Raw genomic sequence first — 22,721 nt, forward strand, 5'->3', positions numbered from 1 at the left:
TTAGAAATACTTATATACCTCATTTTGCTTAGCCGTCTTTGGTATTTCCATGTCTGTGTGGATTCCCCATAAGTACGAAATGAAATTTGCTTTTACATGTTAGTCCGTCTGATGTCAGTTTGAGTCTCAGTCCAGCCAGGAGGACCTTGAAGGGCAGAGTAAATTCTTCCTCCCTAACAGAGTGCACACGAAATTGGGATAGACTGGCTTTATCTGTTGTAGCCATGGCCAGGGCCATGACAACCTGCCCTGTTCTGATGCCCAGGTCACTGGAGGAACTAGCAGTTTCCTGGTGTGGGTGGTTTGGACTTTGATGCCAGGGAGACTTGAGTCTACTCCCTGCCCTACCACGTGCAAGTTGCAAGAGCTCGGGTAAATCACCTCATCCCTCTGAGTCTGTTTCCTCTCTTGCAAACATGAACATACCGACTTTTCAGGGTTGATGAGAATGTCAACGGAGATAGGCATGTAAGAGGCCTAATCAGTGTCTGGTACATAGTAGGTGCTCAACAAATATTCACTTCTTGCCTTGGCAGAGCACAAGCTTGCACTCACTGGTCAGAATGAAGACTCTTTCCTCCTTATTGCCCTCAGCACCATTTATGACCTGCTGGCTTCTCTTCTCTAACCACTGGGTTCAGTCTTCAATTTGGAAATTCTTGCTACGGCTTGGCATTCAGACTGAGTGAGGAGAGGCCATAGGTAGGGTGCTTGAATTTTGAGGAGCTGTCCAGCAACCATTCTTCTTACCTTTTTTGAGAAAACCCCCTTGCGTGTAGACGTATTGGAAGGAAGGGTACTGCTTGTGCCTCACCTCCCGTGTTGGAGACAGAGAGGAGTCCTACTCAGAACTTTGAATCTAGAAGGAAGGGTAAAGTTGAAGAGAGGGTCACAATCATTTCAGGGCAATTGCACCCAGCCCCTGGAGCCCCTGTGGTACCTGTCCATTTCCTAATCTGGGTCTTCAGTTTCCTGCTGATTCTGTGGGCACCCCATGTCATTTCAACAAGTCCCCTTCCCACATGGTATAATCAGTTTCTATAGCTTGCAAGTAAGAACACTGAGTGCTCATCTCAGGTCAGTCCAGGGAGACTTGAGGGGCATGGGCTTGGTAGAATGATGGGAGACAGCTGGCTAGTAAATGCACTGGCACAGCCATAGTACTATTCTGTCCTCCCTGCAGCTGGCTAGTGGATAGTTAATGGGGCATTTACACCACGTGTTTGTTTGTTTGAGCCTTATAGGGGAGGAAAAATAATTTTCCCTCTACCCTTGTAGGTTCTTAGCTGAGACCCTCATGCAATGAAAAGATTAACAGGAGAAAAACAAACAGAAGCTTAATAACATGTATACCTCCTGTACACATGGGAGACTCCCAGGAAAATGGAATAACTCCCTGAACGGCCCAAGCCACCACCTGAAATACCACCTCCAGCTAAAGACAAAAGAAAGGTGTTGGAGGAGGTGGGGCCAGGCCAGTTATGGGAAGTTGGGGGTGGGGGTGAGGGGAGATAGTGGGAAGCACAGGAAACAAGGGTATGTTATGCAAACTTAAGCTGGTGCCTTCCCCACTGGTAAGAGTTTCTATCGATTTAGGATTATCTTCTCTTTCTGGGACAGGGAGAACAGCTTTACAAATGGGTATTTCCCAGCTCTCTGCTCCTCCTCATTTGATGGACAGCAGCATCTTCTGGAATAGTGCCAGCTGCATCCAGGAGACACAATGATAAAGGTCAGAGTAAACAGATTTGGCCACATTAAGTGCCTGGTCACCAGGACTTCTTTTAACTCTGACAGAGTGAATATTGTTGTCATATATGACCCCTTCATTGATCTCAACTACATGGTCTACATGTTCCAGTATGATTCCACACATGGCAAATTCATGGCATAGTCAAGGCTGAGAACAGGAAACTTGTCAACAGAAAGCCCATCTCTATCTCCCAGGAGTGAGACCCCGCCAACCTCAAATGGGATGATGCTAGTGCTGAGTATGTTGTGGAGTTCACTGGGGTCTTCACCAGGGAGAAGCCTGGGGCTCACTTGAAGGGTGGGGCCAAGAGGGTCATCATCTCTGCCCCTTCTGCCGATTTCCTCATATTTGTGACAGGTGTGAACCATGGGGAGTGTGACAACTCCCTCGAGATTGTCAGCAATTCCTCCACCACCAACTGCATGGCCCCCTGGGCCAAGGTCATCCAATGACAACTTTGGCACCGTAGAGGGACTTGTGACCACAGTCCATGCATCACTGCCTCCCAGAAGACCGTGGATGCCCCTCTGGGAAGCTGTGGTGTGATGGCTGAGGGGCTCCCCAGAATATCATTCTCACTACTACTGGTGCCACCAAGGCTGAAGCTCACTGGCATGGCCTTCCACGTCCTCACCTTCAATGAGTCAGTTGTAGATCTGACCTGCTACCTGGAGAAAGCTGCCAAATACGATATCAAGAAGGTGAGGAAGCAGGCATCAGAGGGCCCCCTCAAGGGCATTCTGGGTTATAGTGAGGATCAGGTCACCTCCTATGACTTTAACAGCGACACCCACTCTTCCACCTTTGATGCTGGGGCTGGCACTGCCCTCAATGACCACTATGCCAAGCTCATTTCCTGGTATGGCAATGAATTTGGCTACAGCAACCGAGTAGTGGACATCATGGTCCTACATGGCTCCAAGGAGTAGGAGTCCCCTGGACCACCAGCCCCAAGTGAGAGCAGGAGGAAGACAGAGGCCCTCAGCTGCTGGGGAGTCCTTTCCCCAACTCATCCTCCAACACACTGAGAATTTTCCTGACCTCTATGCAGTTTCCATCCCAGACCCCCTGAAGAAGGAGAAAGGCTTGGGGAGCCCCACCTCCACAGGTGCCATCAATAAAGTATATTGTCCCCAGCCAAACCAAGCCAAGCAAACAAAAACAAGACAAATGGAGATTTCCCTTCTACATGTAAATTTCTTTTGTAAAAGGGTAATTTCTAACGGTTTTCAGAGCTTCTCCTATCTGCTATTTCTTGAAAATAATCAGCCTAGGGGCGCCTGGGTGGTTCAGTGGGTTGAGCGTCCGACTTCCGCTCAGGTCATGATCTCACAGTCTGTGGGTTCGAGCCCCGCATCGGGCTCTGTGCTGACAGCTCAGAGCCTGGAGCCTGCTTCAGATTCTGTGTCTCCCTCTTTCTCTGCCCCTCCCCTGCTCATGCTCTCTGTCTCAAAAATAAATAAAAACATTTAAAAAAAAAGAAAAGAATCAGCCTAAATCAATCCTTATGCCACAGAAACATATTTTGGGGTGACAAATTCTGCTTCTCTTCAGTCTTTTCCGTTTGTGTTATAAACTCCCCAAGGCTGAAGTTTTCTTTCATATCTCTCCTACAAGAATCATAAAATCCTAGACCTGTGTAGGGGCCTAGAGCAGGCTGCCCCAAGATGGGCCACTTTGGCATGATTATGCTGAGTTAAAAGCAATCAAAACCCAGCAGATTCAGGAAAAGTTCTTTATCTCTCCCTCAACTGTCTAGATTTACAGCGGAAAGGAGAGCCTGTACCGGAAGAGAGCTATCAACAGAGATTTCTTTTTACCTAAGAAACTGATCTGCACAAGAGGGTGACCTCTGTTTTCCAAGCATCTCCTCTCCCTTTCCAGCTGATGGGCTTCCTCCTCTTCTAAGCCCGGACCCCTACCCTTCTCACGTAAGACATATACACGAGAATGACACATATTCCAGTGCACAGTATAGTGATTCAACAATTCTATACATTACTCAGTGCCCTTCACAGTAAGTGTGCTCTTAATCCCCTTCACCTGTTTCACCCATTCTCCACCACACCCCCACCTCCGTGTAAAGGCTGGTCTTAGGCAACCAACCTGAGCGATGGAAAGCTGAGTGAGGTACGAGGGCCCACAGTGACCACCAGGCTGCATACAAACATGCCCATTAGGGGATCCACCCTGGGGCACCTGCATGGTTCAGTCCACTGAGTGTCCAACTCTTGATTTCAGCTCAGGTCATATCACAGGGTCATGGGCTGTGCTGAGCATGCGGCCTGCTTGAATTTCTCTCTCTCTCTCTCTCTCTCTCTCTCCTTCTGTCCCTCTCCCCCACTCGTGCTTCCTCTCTGTCTCTAAAATTAAAAAAAAAAAAAAAGGAAGAGAAAGGAGACCCATCTCAAAATATCCATAATCCCTAGCTGACCAATGGATTACTTACAACTGGGCACAGGTACCAAAAAAGGAAAATTCCACACTTTCCCACACCTCTTCACCTTCCCCCTTAAACCACAGCCCCCCACCACTGCCTCCTGGCAGCTAGTCTCTCCTTCGCTGTCCTGCCCGCTGCTCCTTTGCAATGTATCCAATAAACTTCTATCTCCTTCGTTCTGCCCTGGGTGAATTCTTTCACTGCCTTGGCCACGGGGCCTCCACCTGATCCGGTGGCCCCACACTCCCCTCTGGTAACCATCAGTTTGTTCTCTAGTTTTAAGAGTCTCTTTTATGGTTTGTCTCCTTTTTTCTTTCTTTTTTTTTTTGTGGTTTCTTCTTTTTTTATTATTTTTTAAATTTTTTAATGTTTTTATTTATTTTTGAGAGAAGAAAGAGAGTGCCAGCAGGTGAGGGGCAGAGAGAGAGAGAAAGAGAGAGAGAGAGAGGGAGAATCTGAAGCAGGCTCCAGGCTCTGAGCTGTCAGCATAGAGCTGGATGCAGGGCTTGAATCCATAAACTATGAGATCATGACCTGAGCTGAAGTTGGACACCTAACCGACTGAGCCACCCAGGCGCCCCTCTTCCTTTCTTTTCTTTTCTTTTCTTTTCTTTTCTTTTCTTTTCTTTTCTTTTCTTTTCTTTTCTTTTCCTTTTTTTAGAGAGAGAGAGCATGAGCAGGAGAGGGGCAGAAGAAGAGAGGGAGAGAATCTTACACAGGCTCCACACTCAGCACATGATGCAGGGCTCAGTTCCATGACCCTGGGATCATGACCTGAGCTGAAATCAAGAGTCAGATGCTCAACAAACTGAGCCACCCCAGTGCCCCACTTTTGTTGTCTCTTAAATTCCACCTATGAGTGAAATCATATTTGTCTTTGACTTATTTCACTTAGCCTTATACCCTCCATGTTGCTGCAATTGGCAAGATTTCATTCTTTTTTATGGCCGTGTAGTATTCCATTTTGTATATCTATGTATATTTCTATGTGTGTGTGTATATGGTCTCTATATATACACACATACGACCTCTTCTTTATCATGTGGTTTAGCTTCTTACCTCAAGGCCACCAAATGTTTAAACCACTGAGACAAAATACATCCTTCTCAGAGTATTTCCCAGAAATTGGAAACACTCATTGTCCCCAGTTACCCATTCCCATTCTTTGCTGTAAGCCCATTTTCCTTAAACAGATAGAGCTGAAGGGGTTTGGGACAGTTTCCCCACACCCCAGAATGGGCCACTTTGGCATGTGGATTATTTTGAGCTGAAGGCAAGTGAGACCCTACAGCTCAAGAGAAACTTTTGTTTTTCCCTTAACTCCATAGAAGAATCTACACTGGAGGGTCTTTCCAGAATAAGGGTTATTAGCAGAGATAAATTTTATCTGAGCGGCCATCTGTATAGCCAGGCAAACAGCCAATCACCAAATATCTGTTCTTCTCGTATTCCTTCCCTCTGAAGTCCCAGACCCCTACCCCCTTCTCTTTAGCTCAGAATGACACATATACCCCATTTTGCCTGACCGTCTTGGAATTTCCACGTCTGTGTGGATTCCCTGTATGTCCGCTATTAAATTTGATTTTCTCCTGTTAATCTGTCTCATGGTAATTTGATTCTTAGTGCAGCTAGAAGAGCCCTTGAAGGAGTCAGGAATTCCTGCTCCCTGACATGGCTTCTCCATGAAAGCCCATTAGAGGGTAGCAAAATCACCCCTCAGCCTTCCTGTCCCTGAGTGTCAGCTGGTCACTGGGTCAGGCTCTCCATAAAACAGGTGAGCTGTGAATGCACGCACATGCATTGTATGCAGTGGGGAAAGTCCTGGGCCAGGAGAGCAGGCCTGGGGTTAGCAGCCGACCCTCTCCTACTCACCATTCCTACCCATGCCATATGGGCTGTGTTTTGAGAGATCTTCTGAATTTCCCAGAGAAGCTGGAAATCTGTAGGTATAAGTGAAATTGTTAATTTTTTAAAATGTGGGCAACTAGATTTTTTTTTTAATTGTAAGCCAAAACAAAAACAAAAACAAAAAACAAAAAAAACCCAAAACCCAAAACCCCCCACAAAAACCCAACAACCACCTCTGTGGATTTCAAGTAACCTGGGAGTGACGAGTTTGCAGAGACTGTATTAAGCTGCCTGGGACCTAGTCTGCCCCCTTTGGGACTTGTCACCAGTACTGACCTTAGATTAGTTGATGGGGTCTCTGCCTTAACTCCCAGGCTGTAGTGAGCCTCACTCTGATTCTGCCTCTTCCTTACAGGGCTAGGAGTTTGAGGGCCAAGGGAGATGACCATCTAGAACTCATGCCTTCTTCTAGACCATGCTCCGGGCTCACTGGACTCTGAAAACAAGTCTGTCCCCAAAGCCCAGCCTGTCTCCAGAGCCTGTGTCCACCTCCATCCTTCCAAGGCAACCTGTACCTCCTGGTGTGGGCATCCTTAGGCTTGAGGGATGGCAGAGAGGTGGCTGTTTGCAGAGCAGGGTTGGTGAACCAATAGTGTGAGTTCCCTTTGGTCGCTGGAGTAGAGCACAAACAGAAGGGGCAGGACAGCCAGCCAGAGTCCTGCATTTCTCTGCTTGTCCCTGGCACAGCAACTGTTAGGGGTGGGCCTGCTTGTGTGTCCAGTGTGGATGAGACTGTCATGAGAGCTCACGCTGCTTTGCATCTACCCTGGGTCAGGCACTCTTAAATGCGCTGCATGCATCATGTCATTTGACCCTTTTATCAGCTTTGACCACGCCTACAAGTAGTGGGCCCACTTTGCAGATGAGGAAACCAAGGCACAGGGAAGTGAAAGAAGTTGCCCACAGCTAGAGAGTGGCAGAGCCAGGATTTAAACCACGGTGTGTAGCGGGGCGCACTGGCTCCCTGACCAGCCCACAGCGGAATCTGCTAGGGCTCCACGGCCCCCCTGGACGGCCGGCCCCGTAGGGGTTGGGTGGCCGTAAGGACCCTGCGGCCTCCCTCTGAGCTGGGGCCCTAGGGGGGAGGGGGGAGGGGTGCGAGGAGCGCCTGCCGGGTGGCTGAGGGAGGGCCTCCCCGCGGCCCCAACCCCCCGCCCACCCCCGGCCCGGCGGGGACGGCGGCGCCTGGCAGCGGGGATTTGGACGCGGCGGCCGGCCCCCGCCCCCCTCCCCCCCACCTGGGGGTTTGGCTCCCGGGGACTTTATCTCGATTCCTCGGCCAGCCCAGCTCCTTCCCGGCATGCTCCGCTCCTGCGAGCCGCCCGCGAGTCCCGCGCCCGGACTTTGCCATCGGCGGGGCCGGGCGGCCGGAGCGCCCCCGGGATGCGTCCTGCGGCCGCGGCCTGAGGTGGGTGGGCCTCGCCGCGCCCCGGAGCGGCGGCAGGGAGGGCGTCCGGGCGCGCCGGGGTCCCGGGGCCCGGAGATGGGGGCCGATGGCGGGAAAGGGGGGGGGCCGGACCGGCGGCACCTTTGTTGGGGCCGCGGAGCCCGCGCTCTGCAGCCCGGGCGCCCACAAGTTGGGCAAAGTGGGACTGCGCGCCTGGGAGCCCTGCGAGCCTCGCGCCGGGCCGGGCCGGGGGTCCCTTCTTCCGACCTGGGTGTTGGGAAGGGTGTTCCCGGCAGGGGGAAGGAAGGAGGCGGAGGCTCGGGGCTGTTTTATCCTGGTGGATTTAGAGCCCCTTGGCGGTGAAGAGGGTGGGGGACACACACACACACACACACACACACACACACACACACACCAAGAAACCGAGACCTACCCACACGCTTACACAAAGACAGAGAAAGAGACAAAAACTTATCCTGAAACACACAGAGAAAAATACACGGAGAAAAAGAGAAACACACTCTGACACAACGCTCCGAGAAAGGCCGCAAAAACTCAGAACGCTCATAGGGACTCAGAGAAACACACTCAGGACGCCCACAGGAAGCCAGGAAACAAAGCGGGTGGTCTTGGGAGGCCACGGTGCAGGGCGGGGGCAGGAAACGCTGGGGAGGGGGTAAGATGCCTGGAGAGGAAAATGGAGAAACACAGAGACACAGAAATGAGAGAAAAGAAAAAGGGCTAAAGGAGGTAGCCCTTCAGGAGGGACAGTGTAGAGAAACACACATCTAGAGAAATTGAGGCAGACGCTGAGAATTACCCTCCCCACCCCCTTCCCCACCCCCACCCCCACCTCCTATGGGAGATACAGAAATAAAAGAGACAGACCCCAGCCTTCTCAGCCTCTTGAGCAAGTGAGTTCCAGGTGGTAGGACAGCTCTGTGAAACCTTTGAGAAAGGCCTCCTTGGCACTTTGAGCCAGCCAAGTCCCTATGTTGTCCACCTGGCAAACTCCTACTCATCCTTCAAAACCCAGCTCAAACAACATCTGCCCTGGGAAGAAGGCTTTCGCAGAAAATATCATACAAGTAGAGTTACCTCTTGTCCGTGTTCTCTGCATGTGACACAGCACAGGAGCTGAGCTGGGGAAGTGGTTGACCGGCAAACAGAAAACATGTGTCCATTTGTACACCTGTTTCTCAGCTCCTCAAGGTTTGGGGTTCATGTCTCAATTATCTCCAATCTTCAGAATCCAGCCTAGTGCTTGGTGCCTAGTAGATACTTATTGAATGCCAGCCGGGAATGTTCAAACCCTCTGAGGCATGTAGTATAGAATAAGTTCTGCATCATCCTGGGATCATAGGAACGCCTAGACCAAGGCCCCTCTTGTGCAGATGGAGAAATTAAAGCCCAGACAGGGGAAGAGACTTGCTCAAAGGCACACTAGTAGGAGCCTGCAATGAATACATAGTTCTCTGAGATGCCCTTGTTCCTCTGCCTGAGTCTCGGATAGGTGTGGAAGAACCCCCTAAATGAGAACAGACAATAGGCAATGAACATGTTACCATCAGTTGTAAGTTTCCAACACGGAAAGTGACAGTCAAATGCCTTTCCACAATGTTTAGAATCTTCTTCCCTTCTTAGAAAGGTGAAGGGAGGTGGATGCCCAGCCCAGTTTAAGTGAATGGGTTTCTGCTTTCAGACTACAGAACCTTGGACAAATTACTTAACCTTCCTGAACCTGTTTTCTCAACTGTAAAATGGGAATACTAATACCTACCTCAGGATCGTTAGAAGAGTTAACACACAAAGTGCCAGGCACAGAGTAGACTCTCAGTAAATGCAATCCTGCCCTTCTTAGGAGGGTATTCTTTCCTGCACTTGGTGTAGATGTGAAAACAACGGTGTTAGTTATGATGTTTCCTTTTGTGTAGATTTGAAAAGCCAACCTGGTCCAGCAGGTGGCAAACTCTTAATTAGACAAAAGGCAGATTTGGGACATGACATAAAATGCATCTCGTTTCTGTTCAGGCCCTCAGGTCTCTGCAGGTGACTTGGGGGGAACCTGGCTCTCTGCACCCCCCACCCACCCCCCACAGGTAGGACCCCGCTGCCCCACTCTCTTTTGCTGCTTCTTTACCAAGGCCTGCTCTGCCCTTGTGTCCTTCAAGATTTAGCTCCTGCTGGGGACGTGACTGGGACCGAGGGAGCCACCCAGAAGCATGGAGACTGTGGTGATTGTCGCCATAGGTGTGCTGGCCACCATCTTCCTGGCCTCGTTTGCAGCCTTGGTGGTGGTTTGCAGGCAGCGTTACTGCCGGCCTCGGGACCTGTTGCAGCGCTATGATTCCAAGTGAGTGGGCCCGGGGAGGGGAAGGGAGGAGGGGTGGCTCCAACAGCAGAAAAAAAAGAGAGGAGCCCAAGGAGTTTGGTAGTGGACAACTCTAGCTCAGCTCTTTGTCTCTAAAATGGTACCCGAAGGCTCCCTTTCCAAGAAAGACCTCGGAGCTTAGCAATGTCCTGAGCCTTCTCTGACTCTGTCACTGAGTTAAGGAGAAAGTGACCGAACGGGCTCACCTACCACAAAGGTGCGGCCATTCATCCAGAAGTGGCCACTTCCCTTAGCATTTGAATACATCCAACTTCTTTCCAGCCAGACTCGTAGGAACGGAGATCCCAGGCCTGCATTCCAGCCACACATGGAAGCAGCAGATACTGGGTTGTGTGAAATCCCAGCAGAGGACTGTCTCCCTCTTTGCACGGATTTCTTCATGATGCGTTTTATGTGCAATCTATTTTGTAAGCATGATCTAGTTTTCCATTTAGGGGTGTTTTAACGGATCGACCCTTGAGGGACCATGGCAGGTCACCCTTAGTTTCTCTTATCCCTCTGTCTGAATCCTATCAGCATCTCTGTTAAGAGGTAGATAATTTGTAAATGCCCGTTTATATGACCCAGGAAACTTCTGCTATTCAACGGAATTCTCTGGTGTCCCCTGTTGTAAAGTCAGTGTTGTGATTCCTCCCACTTCTCCAGTAGAACGAGGAGGGGGTAGGACCAAAGTCCTTCCCGACAGTAATTCTGCAGACCAGGTAGGTTTGGGTAATAGGAACTTCGGCTTCTCTGGAAAAGGTAGGCTTGAAGGAAAAATGGGTTTAAGAAGGCTGTTATTTTGTGCTGAAGGAGCAGCCCTGTCTGATACATCTCTGCCTCCTATGGCTGTGGCCCTGCCCTTTCTCTTAGTGGCTCATTTCATTCTGCTTCAGCTGTCCTTAGTGCCCTGCCTGCCTCTGTGACCCATGTCTAGCCACGTGCCCCACCCGCACCTGCGGTCCGACTAAGGTTAAATGTGGCTCCAGGACAAGGGGTCACTGCTTTAACTTGCTAACTTTTTACATCCTGTTGGGGGATATGTGGGCCTCGGTGAGGAGAGGGTCAGCGACAGTCGCCCATCACGAAACCACTCACCTGGGCATTTCCTTCCAGGCCCATTGTGGACCTCATCGGTGCCATGGAGACCCAGTCGGAGCCGTCTGAGTTGGAACTGGATGATGTGGTCATCACCAACCCCCACATTGAGGCCATTCTAGAGAACGAAGACTGGATCGAAGATGCCTCGTAAGGCCTTGGGGACCGCGGACCGCGTACTTCCTTCAGTCCCCTGGAGATGGCACATGGGCCTCTGGGTGCCCTTTTCTAGGTTCCTTTGCCACAGCACTTGACCAGGCATCCGGGAGCACTGAGTCACTTCCAGCTCTTTCCCGGCCCTCAGCGTCGGGGGGTAGAGAATCAGATTATGTTATGACAGTGTTTGTCTTTCCTCCCCCCATTCTGTAGATCTAAACACTGAGGCCCATAGACGTGTGGCAGAGGTTGTTACAGAGTCACCTTGATGTGCTTGGGTTATCCTCAGGGGGCCCGTGAATTTGACACCCAGGCTCCAGGGATGCAGCCTTTGTCTCCAGGATCCCTCAGGGATCTCTCCATCTGGCAGGAGCCTCTACATGTTGAGAAGTGTGTGCCATTCTGTGCCATTGTCATTCACCAGCAGACGTGTGGGGGACATTGCATGTAGGACACTGGGCCAGTTAGTGCAGCTGTTAGGAATTCTACTAAATACGCTATCTCCGAAACGTTAGTGGGTCTCTGCACAGCGCCGTGGGCACACACAGGAGGCGATGTCTAGAGTTGCCTGGGATGGGGAGGTGGAGGTGGCTTTCATGAAGGCTGTCCCGGAGTGAGTGCCTTTTGACCTGGGCCTTGAAAGATGAGGTGCTCAAGAGGCTGAGAATAAGGGGAAAGTCACACGGGGTGGAAGGAACAGTGTCAGAAGCTCAGAACTCTCAGAAAGCATGCCTTGAGAGGTGAGTGCTGCCTGGGAGAGTGGGCTGGATACGGGAGGGGAAGGGAAAGGAAAGAAGGTTCCTCCTCATTTAGCTCGTGGACCTGTTCAGTTTAACCCTGAGGCAGTCCTGCTCTCGGTGGTGTCCCGGTGGGTCAGAGCTACATGAGGAGCCGAGCTGGTGGCCGGAGCCAGGTGGGCCTGCAAGGAGGAGCACTGACAGATTCTTCTTGTCTCCCCAGGGGTCTCATGTCCCACTGCATTGCCATCTTGAAGGTAATACTTTTGGATTTCCCATGAGATAAGGGGGTGGAGGGGCTCACCAAATCACCCCTGTGCCCACACTCTTTTTTTTTTTTTCTTTTTAACATTTATTTGTTTTTTTGAGAGACAGAGAGAGGGCAGGGCAGGGGCAGACAGGGAGAGGGAGACGCAGAATCGGAAGCAGGCTCCAGGCCCCGAGCTGTCAGCACAGAGCCTGATGTGGGGCTCGAACTCACAAACCGTGAGATCATGACCTGAGCCGAAGTCAGATGCTCAACCGATTGAGCCACCCAGGGGCCTCTGTGCCCAGACTCTTGAAGGGCATCTTAGGAAGGGCCCTGAACCCATGCAAGAAGGTTTTTAAACATGCCTGACGCTTGGGATTTCTGCTGTTTCCACTCCCTCCTGGGTGGTCTGTTATACGCGAGCATTCTCAAGACCCTTTAAAGGTTTTATTTCACCTGGTCCTGCTAATACAGTGGCCTGTGAGAAAGGCCACATACATGGTCACTGGCCACATCTTCACCAATTGGGGAAGGCAGTGTGCCCGAGTCTGTGTAGCTGCTAAGGGGGAGTGGGCTCCACAGCTTCTCTCTGGGCACTTTCCTTCATTAACAGAGAGCTCAGCCCTTTGCTCAGTGAGTTGAGTTCTGTATCTGGACTTCCCCAGTTACTAGAAAGTCCTTCATTGGCCCTCTCTGGCTAGGACGGTAGTCAGCCACATGGGACGGTTGGTGGTGTTGTAAAATCCAAACCATGAGTATTGTACTTGAAGGCAGATTTTTTTCTTCTAATTCCTGCAACCTCCATGATTGGGTGGAAAATTGCATCCAGTTTGTGTTTTGGCTAGTTTTTATAGTTTGGGGTAATTTTTATATTGTTAGCATTTTTTTTTAATGATTGTCTTGTCTCCTACAGTTTAAAAAAAATTTTTTTTAACATTTATTTATTATTGAGAGACAGAGAGAGACAGACATGAGCATGGGAGGGGCTAAGAGACGGGGAGACACAGAATCCTAAGCAGACTCCAGGTTCTGAGCTGTCAGCACAGAGCCTGACGTGGGGCTCGAACTCACAAACCGAGAGATCGTGACCTGAGCCGAGACCAAGAGTCAGACTCTTAACCGGCTGCGCCACCAAGGTGCCCCAGCATTTGGTTTTTTAATCCTGTGTGATAAGAATAATATTGAAATATTTGGTCAGTTGCAGATATTGGCAGTTTCTTCATCGCGTAACCTGGGAAACTACAACCTTTATCTTTTTGTCCAGTAATTATTCAAGATTTCAGAAACAGCCCATGTTTTCTCCGCTGTCATTCAGTACAGATAGGATGATGTCTTTCGTCCCACGTCTCCTGTAGCTGTCTCTATTGGGGGACAAAGGAGTGTCTACTAGGAAATTGTCCTAGGGTCCAGGATTATTTAATTCCAAGACGCTCTTTGGGTGTAGATATGGTTACAGACAGGTCTAATGACTAGAGCAATTATACCATATTCATTTCCCATCTCCCAGCTAGCATGTGTCCTGGTACCAGGTTTTGTCCCCGTCCCTGCCTATGACACCTGAGCTGGGGAATAAGTCAGCAGCAGGAAGGAGTCTTACTGGATTGGAATCAATGGTCCAGCCTGAGATTCTCAGATCCAAGGAGAGGGGAGAGGCCCTGGGGTCTGAAGGCCCTTTTGGTTGGCCACCTGCCCTTGAGTCCCTGTGGTGGGGACTTGCAGGAGGGGCCTAGGCTCTCTCCTGGGTGAGCTCTTGGCCTTCTTTCTACCCTCTTTTCCAGCGGCTGGCAGGTAATGGCACTTACTTGCCAGGGACAGAAAGAAGCACATCCAGGTTCTAACATCGGGGAGGTGTGGAAGTGGGGAACCAAGCTTTTGGGGGTGGCCAGCACTGTTGATGGATGAGAAAGGCCTCAGGCGGTAGTCATGCCTTTTTCCTGCTTTTTCCAAAGACTCATTCGCCATGGCCGTGTTGACAAACATGGTGTCACCCCAGATAATTGTTGAACTAAGTGCTGCTTTTGGAGGATGTGCTTCAAGGGGACAGTTGTCCTTTGTCCAGCTGTGTTCCTGAGGGTGCCCCACTGGGGAGATCTAGCCTTCTGGAAGACTAAACCATGAGGTGAAAGAATAGAAAGAGAAAGTAGGTTTTTCCCCCTAAACGACAAGGCGAAATTAGAGCACATGATTTTTCTTAGACAGATTAATTCAGCTTAGACTTCTCTAAGCCGAAACCGTGACCCTGATCTCAGCTTCCCACCCCTCCCTCCTCGCTGGACGGCGCCCTTGGCTTTGCCGCTTCCATCCCATTTCTCTCGTCTGTGTGCTTTTCACTCAGTTTGCCCACTAGGTTAGGGGCCCCTGGTGTGGGATGGAACCCAAGGCAGGGGCCATATTTGTTTGTGGGGGCAGCAGAAACTCTTGGGGGAGCTGGAGCGCCCCCCACTCAGTCACCCCTCCCCTCCCTGCCGTGTTAGATTTGTCACACTCTGACAGAAAAACTTGTTGCCATGACAATGGGCTCCGGGGCCAAGATGAAGACCTCAGCCAGTGTCAGTGACATCATCGTGGTGGCCAAGCGGATCAGCCCCAGGTGAGCTGGTGGGCCTTGAGGTCCCCACCCTCTGTGGGGAGTGGGGGGACGGGGAGGAGGGAGGGACCGGAAGCTGAGGTGGCAGGCGGGCCAGGCTCCTCAAGGAAACTACATAGGTCACTTCAGTTACAGGCATCCCAGACATTTACAGAGCGTCCAGGAAGGTTTAGGTTCTCAGAGACCAAGCCAGGGTTTAGATACTTGTCTCACACAGTGCCCCCCGCCTCCCACGGGCCTCCTCCTCTGGTTGGCCTTTTGGGGAATTCTAGCATGTGACTAGGGCCGACTCTTCTAGTCCATTCTGCAGATCCCACTGTGTCTGCTGCCTCTCCCTCAGCCCCACACCAGCTGGGGCTGCCTGCCTTCCCTTCTTCCCAGGCTCTGGGCCAGGAAGCACATTTCCCGCCGGTGTCCACACCCTCGTGCAGCGACCATGCCCCACCCTGCCCTATCTGTACTGGAGACCAGTTTCAGGGACCTGCTCCTTGCCACTTCCCTGTCAACCACTGGCCCAGCCACGTCCCAGCCAGCAGCCTCCAGGACTGGGTGTGGGGACGGGGGGAAGAGAAGCCATACCTCATTCAGATATCCCAAATGCCAGGCTGTCTGCAAAACCCCACGTGGGAGGCAACCGGCAGGACTGTAGTCAACAACTACACCCCCTCGTTTGGGCTTGACTTTGTCCAGAAGTATAAAGCCCTTTTCTTAGGGAGAAGGGTGGTACTGGGTTTGTGCTGCCATCTGGTGGCTGGTATGTGGATGTGCCTGAGTCGGGAGTTGGCCAGGTCCAGGATGTTTTCTCAATCAGCCAGGCAGCCTTACTGCCGAGACAGTGCCTCCACGTCCCCGGTTGGAATGGTGGCACTCCCTGTGAATTCCAGGGACTCTCGGTTTCCTGGTTGCCATGGCCTCGGCTAGATCACGAGGAACCAGCCCTCTGAAGGAATATGAGAGTTGGAGCACTTGAACTCTGTCCAGGGCGTTCAGTGAGTTGAGAAAGTAGGAAGGAGATAATCCCAGGGAGGGACTCAGCTCAGAAGAGTTCTTGGCTTTTCTGAACTGGAGCTGTCCCAGGTGGGTGTAGCTGTGGGACTTGTACCAGCCTGGCCAGAAGGCCCTGCAGCCGAGGCCCTGGGTAAGCACCAGGCATTCCTCTGGCCACCCCTTGTTAGTAGAGACTCTGCACTGCTCCTGTCTGCTGGACCTTCATCGTGCTTCCAGTCACTGCAAGAGCCACCCCTGGGGCCTGCGCAGTTCCTGTGATACCTGGTTGTCACGAGGAGGCATTGCCGGGAGCGGTGGGAGGAGGAAAGAGATGGAGATTTCTGGGGAGGAAGGAAGTCCCTGGGGCTGGGGATTAGCCCTGTTTCGAGAGGGGGTGTGTGTGGCATTGCTCAGAGAGTGGACCTAACCTGGTGCACACTGGCCCGTCCTACTGAGCCCCTTGGGCTGCTTCCAGAATGTTCCCTGCCATAATTCAGTCAGTGCCCTTGCTTTATCTTTTTGCCTTTAACACTTCTTTCTTCATCTGGCCTTTTTTTGTCCCCGTTGTTTTTCTTGCTCCATTTATTCCACATAAGTGTGTTGATAGCATATTAGTTTCAGGGCGAGTGGCTTCAGCTCCAGGGCACTACAGAGAAAGGGGCTGGCGAAGACGGCCGCTGATGTTCTTTGCATTTCCTCACCAGCCCCTCAGCCCCGAGACAAGAACATTGGAGGGCATCTACCTATTTTCAAGTGCTTTTCAAAATCAAACAATGTATCATTATTTTTTCTTCCTGACTACCACGCAGTCCAGGAGCGAGGATTTGGATGAAAATCTTGAACCGTGCAAATCAGAATGAATAGCAGCTCCTTTCTGAACTTGATTTAAAAAAAAAAAAATTAACGACGAATTGTACCGTATGTAAAGGAAATCCATTGGAGCAGTTTGGACCCAAATTAAACTTGTAGGCTTTGTGTGTGTGTGTGTGTGTGTGTGTGTGTGTGTGTTCTATATAACTATATTTAACCTTTTTTAAAAAACACAATAGTAGTAAATACTTAACGGAAGTCAAAATGCAGAAATAGATTGGAAAGTGAAGGAACCCCAACTTCCACCGCACCCCAATCCCTGGCAGTAACACGATTGAATGCTGGGTATTCCTCCACACTGCTCAGCGGCTGCACTTCATAGCTTTTGTTTATTTATTTTCATGCCGGTGGATCCATCAAACTTTAGATATCGTTTGGCAGTTTGCCCTTTTGATTTAGTAGCGTATCTTGACCATCATTCCAGAAGGGCGAGCTTAACACTTTTTAAAAACTACCGGGACTGAAACAAAACCCAAAAACAAAATACTCCCCAAATCGAACCAGAAGTCTTCCTGTTCAAGTCTGTCTGAGAAGGCAAAAGCAGTTGGAGACAAGAATCGCTAAAGATTGGGGCTCTTCAGTATCAGAAGAGAAGATTGGGACAAAGAAAGGTAGAAATGGAGGAAGAACAGAAAAGGACACCGGGGAAGTGAACTGCTGAAATCCTTTTGCCTCCCCACAGAGTGGACGATGTGGTGAAATCGATGTACCCTCCGTTGGACCCCAAACTCCTGGATGCGCGGTGAGGAGGGGGGGAGGGGTCATTCGGTTTCTCACGCGAGAAGCTCACTGTTTTTATCACATCTGTGAGGTCCTCTGTCTGGGTTGTGGAGAAGGCTGCTGTATTGGGTTCCCAGGGCTGCAGGCCCCATTCATTTGAGTGTGAATGGTGATAGAGGCCCGAGCTCTTCCTGAAGCCTGGGATTAGGGGGAGCCAGTCTTAGACTTTGAATTTTTAGGATTAAACGTCTGGCCACGGTAAATCCTACCTGCACCTTCACTCCCTCCCCTTGCCCCCATCTGCCTCCGCTCCCCCCCAAAAGCAGACACGCCCTAGCTGTGAGTGCTGCCCAGGGGGTGTGTGGGTGGGGCAGGTGGTAAGCAGGGCAAAGGATGGAAGGGACAGCTGGGCTCAAGCTGTGCTCACGTTCCGCAGGACGTACCCAAGACCCCCGCTTGTGACCCTCCCGTAGTACACTGAGTATACGTTGGCTTTTGACGTTATACTCCTCTACCAGATGCAAACTCATTAGAACAAGCAGATTCTTTTGTCTCTTGGATTTACGTGAGCATTTCATAGATCTGCGGTGTGATGATTGCCAGACTGCAGTGATTACACTGGCTCCCAGGGCTTCAGTTGGTTTTTCTGCCCTGCTCCCATGCTCCGCCCCGCTGTGTCTACGGGCTCAGGATCTGATACAGTCCCACCTGCGTCATATACACTCACTCCATCAAAGATATTCTACAGTGAATCTTTCAATACTGGGAAAGAAAACACTCCTCCTCAGTTTGGTTTTCAATTAAATTTTGTTTTTAGGTGGTCTAAACCAGCTCGGGGCCTTATTGATTCAAAATCAATAAGGGATGCCCCAGGCAGGGGTACGTCTTTCGTGTTTTTAAGTGGGCAACAGTTGGGGATGCGCTCATCCAATGGACTAGATCTGAATAGTCCTACAGAACACTCTTCTGGGAGATGTTAATAGGTGTGCTGCAGAAAACAGTCTCCACAGTCTTAAATGAGTTAGTGAGCCACAGCACATTGTATTCTGTCCTTACAGCTTTATCACGCATGTTACAGGCTCAGAGAAGGCTTCAGTTAATGTTGTTTAACCCAGCCATGCCCAAATTTTTTTTTTCAACGTTTTTTATTTATTTTGAGACAGAGAGAGACAGAGCATGAACGGGGGACGGGCAGAGAGAGAGGGAGACACAGAATCGGAAACAGGCTCTAGGCTCCGAGCCATCAGCCCAGAGCCTGACGCGGGGCTCGAACCCACGGACCGCGAGATCGTGACCTGGCTGAAGTCGGACGCTTAACCGACTGCGCCACCCAGGCGCCCCCAGCCATGCCCAAATTTATTGGAGTGTGGAGCCATCTTTAAATCACCAACCTCCCGGGGAAGGGCCTCCAGTTGGGAGAACACCAGACCAGAGTCTGTCCATGTGGGCTTTGGTGCGTAATCCCTCATTCCCTAGGGATACTGATCCTGCTGCCTTTTCTAGGACTACTGCCCTGCTCCTGTCTGTCAGTCATCTGGTGCTGGTGACCAGGAATGCCTGCCACCTGACCGGGGGCCTGGACTGGATCGACCAGTCACTGTCTGCTGCGGAGGAACACCTGGAAGTCCTTCGAGAAGCAGCCTTGGCTTCTGAGACAGATAAAGGCCTCCCAGGCCCTGAAGGGTTCCTGCAGGAGCAGTCGGCCATTTAGTGCCTGCTGGCCAGCCTGCCGCCGTCCCTGGGTGGCTCAGCGGACCTTCCGCTTCTCCCCGTAGCGTGAGTTCTCGGGGGTTCAGCTGTACGTGCCGAGCTGATGCCTCTGCTGCAGTAGCAAATGCTGACTGGCGAGTGGCAGTCTAACACCGCGGTTCCAGGAGACGGCTTGCACCGTCTGCACAGCAGAGCCTTAGAGACTGGTAGACCGGCAGCTTTATTTAGCCCACCTAGTGTTTTCAAGAAAATTGAGCCACCATCTAGAAATCACAGGGTTTCGCCCTGAAATCAGAGTTTCTGGCTTCTCTTAAACAATCCGAAGATAAGGCAACTCTGAAATGCATCTGCAGAAGACAATCAACTTGAACTCAGTGGGAGTTGTGTCTTTTGACAGGGCTTGTACTCGCTCTCTCTCTCTCACTCGCCTGGTCTGTTTCATTTGTTTGTATTATCTGCCCTGTCCCTGGGGCATCTGAGTCCCTCTTCCCCTTCCCAGGTTTGCCTTTGAAAGTGAGCAACCAGTTGATTTTTCCTTGTCATTGGGCCTGCAATTTTACCTACCTACCACTAGGAGGACAGTACACTTACACTTAGACTTCTGTCAAACGAGTGGTTATTGACTCATTCGAACGTATGGGGTGCAGTGCGATGTATTTGAGAAGTCAGGGTGGGAGAAGGGAGCCTGAGAGTCCTGAGGACACATTGTGCATATGACCCAAAAAGAGGTATTTCAAGACCCTTCAGAGTTTCGGCGGAAGTGAAGATCCCACCATAAAGTAGTTTCCACATGAGCAATGACATCCGTGAAGGTTGTATTCCCCCTTTCTTTTGGTTTCTGTTTGTTTTTGCAAATATTGAAAGACGAGGGGCATTTTTATGACATGAGACCTTTGTGGGACCCAGAATCCCAATCACATAGTCCAGACATACATCCGAGTTGCTTAATTGCCATCATAAGCATGTAGGAGAGCTGGAAGTACTTTGCTTCTCCCAGGATCTCAGAGCCAGTGTTTCTCTTGGGAGACAGGGCTCTGGCTTGGGAGCTGCCTTGGTTCATATGCTGTGCTGTTTGGCATGTTTGGATCTCCGAGTCTGGTCCCATTTCATTTTCTGTGTGCTAACTCATCAGCTGATGCCTCTGTCTGGTTCTAGAGAACCAGGAGCCCATATTTCCAAGATCAAGATTGGAGCCTTGTTTGTCACTGAAATGTCCCATTGGGCACAGTCCATTTTCTCCTGGAAAGCAGGATGCTTCTGTGTACGGGTTCCCACCTGGGAAATGGAGTCAGGAGAGGAAAGCTTGGGTCAGCTCGCTGTGGACTGATTATGGATTCCTGACTGCAGGGCCACCTTATTGGATTGTCCATTCCCATAAGCTCTGAACACATGCTAAGTAGCTAACTTGTCCTGCTGGTAGGGTGTGAATGGGGAACTTCCTCAAGGCCACTTTGAATTTTCCATGTCGTGGCCTCCACAAACAGACATCCACAGTCCTCCTGTTGTTTATTTTCCCTTCCTTTCAAAAATCTACATTCACAATGAGATTGGAAACCACTTTCTGCTGAGGGGTTGCAATGGCTGCCACAGGTATAAATGTCCCTGCCTTTGAACCTGGGTCAGAGCCCTAAGCCAAAGAGGGACAGCCCCAAATTGGCATCTCAAATACCACCCAGGAGGCGTGGGGACGGGGGGTGGAGGTGAAGTTTCCCAGCATCCCTGAAGCAACGCCCGCTGTCGCCAACCTTCTGTGAGCCCTGGCAAGTCCTGGCGCCTCCCTGAATCCCTGGGTCGCTGCAAGGAGAGGTTGCTGAACGCCTGGGAAGTGTCTGCTGGACTGCAAGATCTCCTATCTGGCTGCTGCGTGGTTTCTCTTTTGTCTCCAATGCAGGACAAATAAGTCTCTGGATAAGGTGGTTGTTGGTTGAGGTGAAAGCAGCATCTGGGGGAGGAGGCCTCCCTGCTCCTCTTGGCCCTTTGCGAGTTGGCCGAAGTTACCTTCTCTGAGAGGGCCAGGTTGGTGAGCACGGGGGATCCAGCCTGGTATGGTTTCCCAGGGGATGGACGCGTCCCAGGTCCCCGGTTCGCTAGTGGCTTTCTGCATGGTGGTAGCTCTCCCGTGACACACACCACCCCTTGCCCTGCCTGGAGTAAGAGCGTCAGACTCAGATTGTGAAGACGGAATGACTCAGGGTTGGCATGGAGTGTGAGATGAGTAAGATCTTCAAACTCAAACAGTTAGGTTCAAATTTGGACTCTTGTCATTTACTGTGTAAGCTTGGACAAGTTCCTTAACCTCTCTGGTCCTTAGCTTTCTCATCTATAAAATCAAGGCTCCTTACTACCTCGTGGGTTGGCGTGTCAATCAAAGTGTGTGTGTGTGTGTGTGTGTGTGTGTGTGTGAAATGCCACGTAGTGTGCCTGGTACTGATTAGCCGATATTAATCCTTCTCTCCCCGAAGCCGCCCATGCCCTGAGGCAGGTGACCCAAATGGCAGCCCCTCAGTGACCCTGGCTCTGTCTGAGCAGGAGTCTCTGTTCATAAGCTCTGGAGCTGAGTGGCCAAAAATGCTGGAATCACTGCAGTAGGGAGAGTGGCCCAGCCTTGTCCCTGCCCCATCCCTGGTCTGTTTGCAACCTAAAGATGGATCTCTCCACCTCTTATCAGTGTTTCCAGGGTTGATTGCTCAAGCTCACATTCCTCCAGAAAATGGCCCAGGGAGCCTCCTCCAGCTTGTGACATCTTCCAGATGGAGCACGTGTTCCTGGCACCCAGCCCACCCTGGTTCTTACCCTGACCTGCCTCATTCCAGAAGTTCCTTCTCTCCAGAGGCTCTACTCTGTGCCCAATCTGTAGAAAGTGCACGCACCTGATCTGTCAAAAACAAGACGACTTACAGTTCAAAATCCCTGAGTTGCTTTATGACCTGGGACATCTTGGGAAGGTGTCAGAGGAAGAATTTGCATCAATTTCTTTCTTTCCTTCCTCCACCCTCCTCTACCTCACTTCTAAGCCCTCCTGCCCCACCAAACTTGTCCAGTTTGCTCACCCTGGGAGAGAAGTGTGCTAGAGGCTGGGGCTATGAACAAAAAGTGCCCTCCCTGTCCTTAAGAAGCAAGAGGGACAAATAAGCAGCCGACTGAACCACAGCTGTGGCAGTGCGGTGATGGAGGGGTGCCTAGCCCGGGACCAACGGGGCACAGAGCAGGGAGATGGGAGTCAGTGAAAAAACCTGGGGGGAGCAGATGCCCCCGTCAAGACCGTCAAGGGGCAGAGAGGTGTTCTGGGCAAACTGGACAACACAGAAAAGGACCAGGAGAGCATGGCTGATTTGAGAAGTGCAGGTGGTTGCGGAGGCTGGAGTGTGGGGTGGACAGGATGTTAGATCACGGAGGACCCTATAGATCCTATTGAGGAGTCAGAGCTTTATTTCTCTGAGCAAAATAAGGACCACAGAAAGGCTTTAAGCAGGGGAGTGACAAGGTCAGATTAGCAATTTAGAAAGAGTCCTTCATACCCTATGACAATAGTCTCAGGCCCATCAATTTGCCTGATGCCACTGAGTACACATTTCCCCCCTGAGTTAGAGAGGCTCACGACCCAATCATGATATAAAACGGTGGGCAACTGGTTGGGAAGGAGGAAGAGGGACTAGGCATCAGAGTAGAAAGTGCCAGAGGGAAATACTGCGGTCGTGCCCGGGTCTGCTTCTGGCTGATACGGAGCCTGTCTCTGTCAGAAATGCT

General features: G+C 50.9%; 1 protein-coding gene and 1 pseudogene across 1 annotated transcript; both read left to right on the top strand.

The window, feature by feature from the left end:
- The first annotated feature begins 1,723 nt into the window (after positions 1-1,723).
- Positions 1,724-2,682, top strand: LOC124512867 (glyceraldehyde-3-phosphate dehydrogenase-like; annotated as a pseudogene).
- A 7,028-nt stretch (positions 2,683-9,710) lies between these two features.
- On the top strand, positions 9,711-18,975 carry TMEM98 (transmembrane protein 98). The gene is made up of 6 exons (XM_047080407.1): positions 9,711-9,841; positions 10,976-11,107; positions 12,074-12,107; positions 14,575-14,690; positions 17,227-17,286; positions 18,768-18,975. Exons 1-6 carry the CDS (start codon positions 9,711-9,713, stop codon positions 18,973-18,975), a joined length of 681 nt encoding a protein of 226 aa, XP_046936363.1.
- The last annotated feature ends 3,746 nt before the right edge of the window (positions 18,976-22,721 follow it).

This window comes from Lynx rufus, unplaced genomic scaffold, assembly GCF_022079265.1.
Source record: "Lynx rufus isolate CCGP_SWC_20201006 ecotype Redwood Valley unplaced genomic scaffold, mLynRuf1.p SCAF_18, whole genome shotgun sequence".
In the NCBI taxonomy this organism is placed as follows: Eukaryota; Metazoa; Chordata; class Mammalia; order Carnivora; family Felidae; genus Lynx; species Lynx rufus.

Excerpts from the sequence above, each read along its gene's own strand:
- TMEM98 (XM_047080407.1), top strand. The coding sequence starts at position 9,711 with ATGGAGACTGTGGTGATTGTCGCCATAGGTGTGCTGGCCACCATCTTC. Across the intron at positions 9,842-10,975 it reads TTGCAGCGCTATGATTCCAA|GCCCATTGTGGACCTCATCG; the intron begins GTGAGTGGGCCC and ends ATTTCCTTCCAG. Across the intron at positions 11,108-12,073 it reads GACTGGATCGAAGATGCCTC|GGGTCTCATGTCCCACTGCA; the intron begins GTAAGGCCTTGG and ends TTGTCTCCCCAG.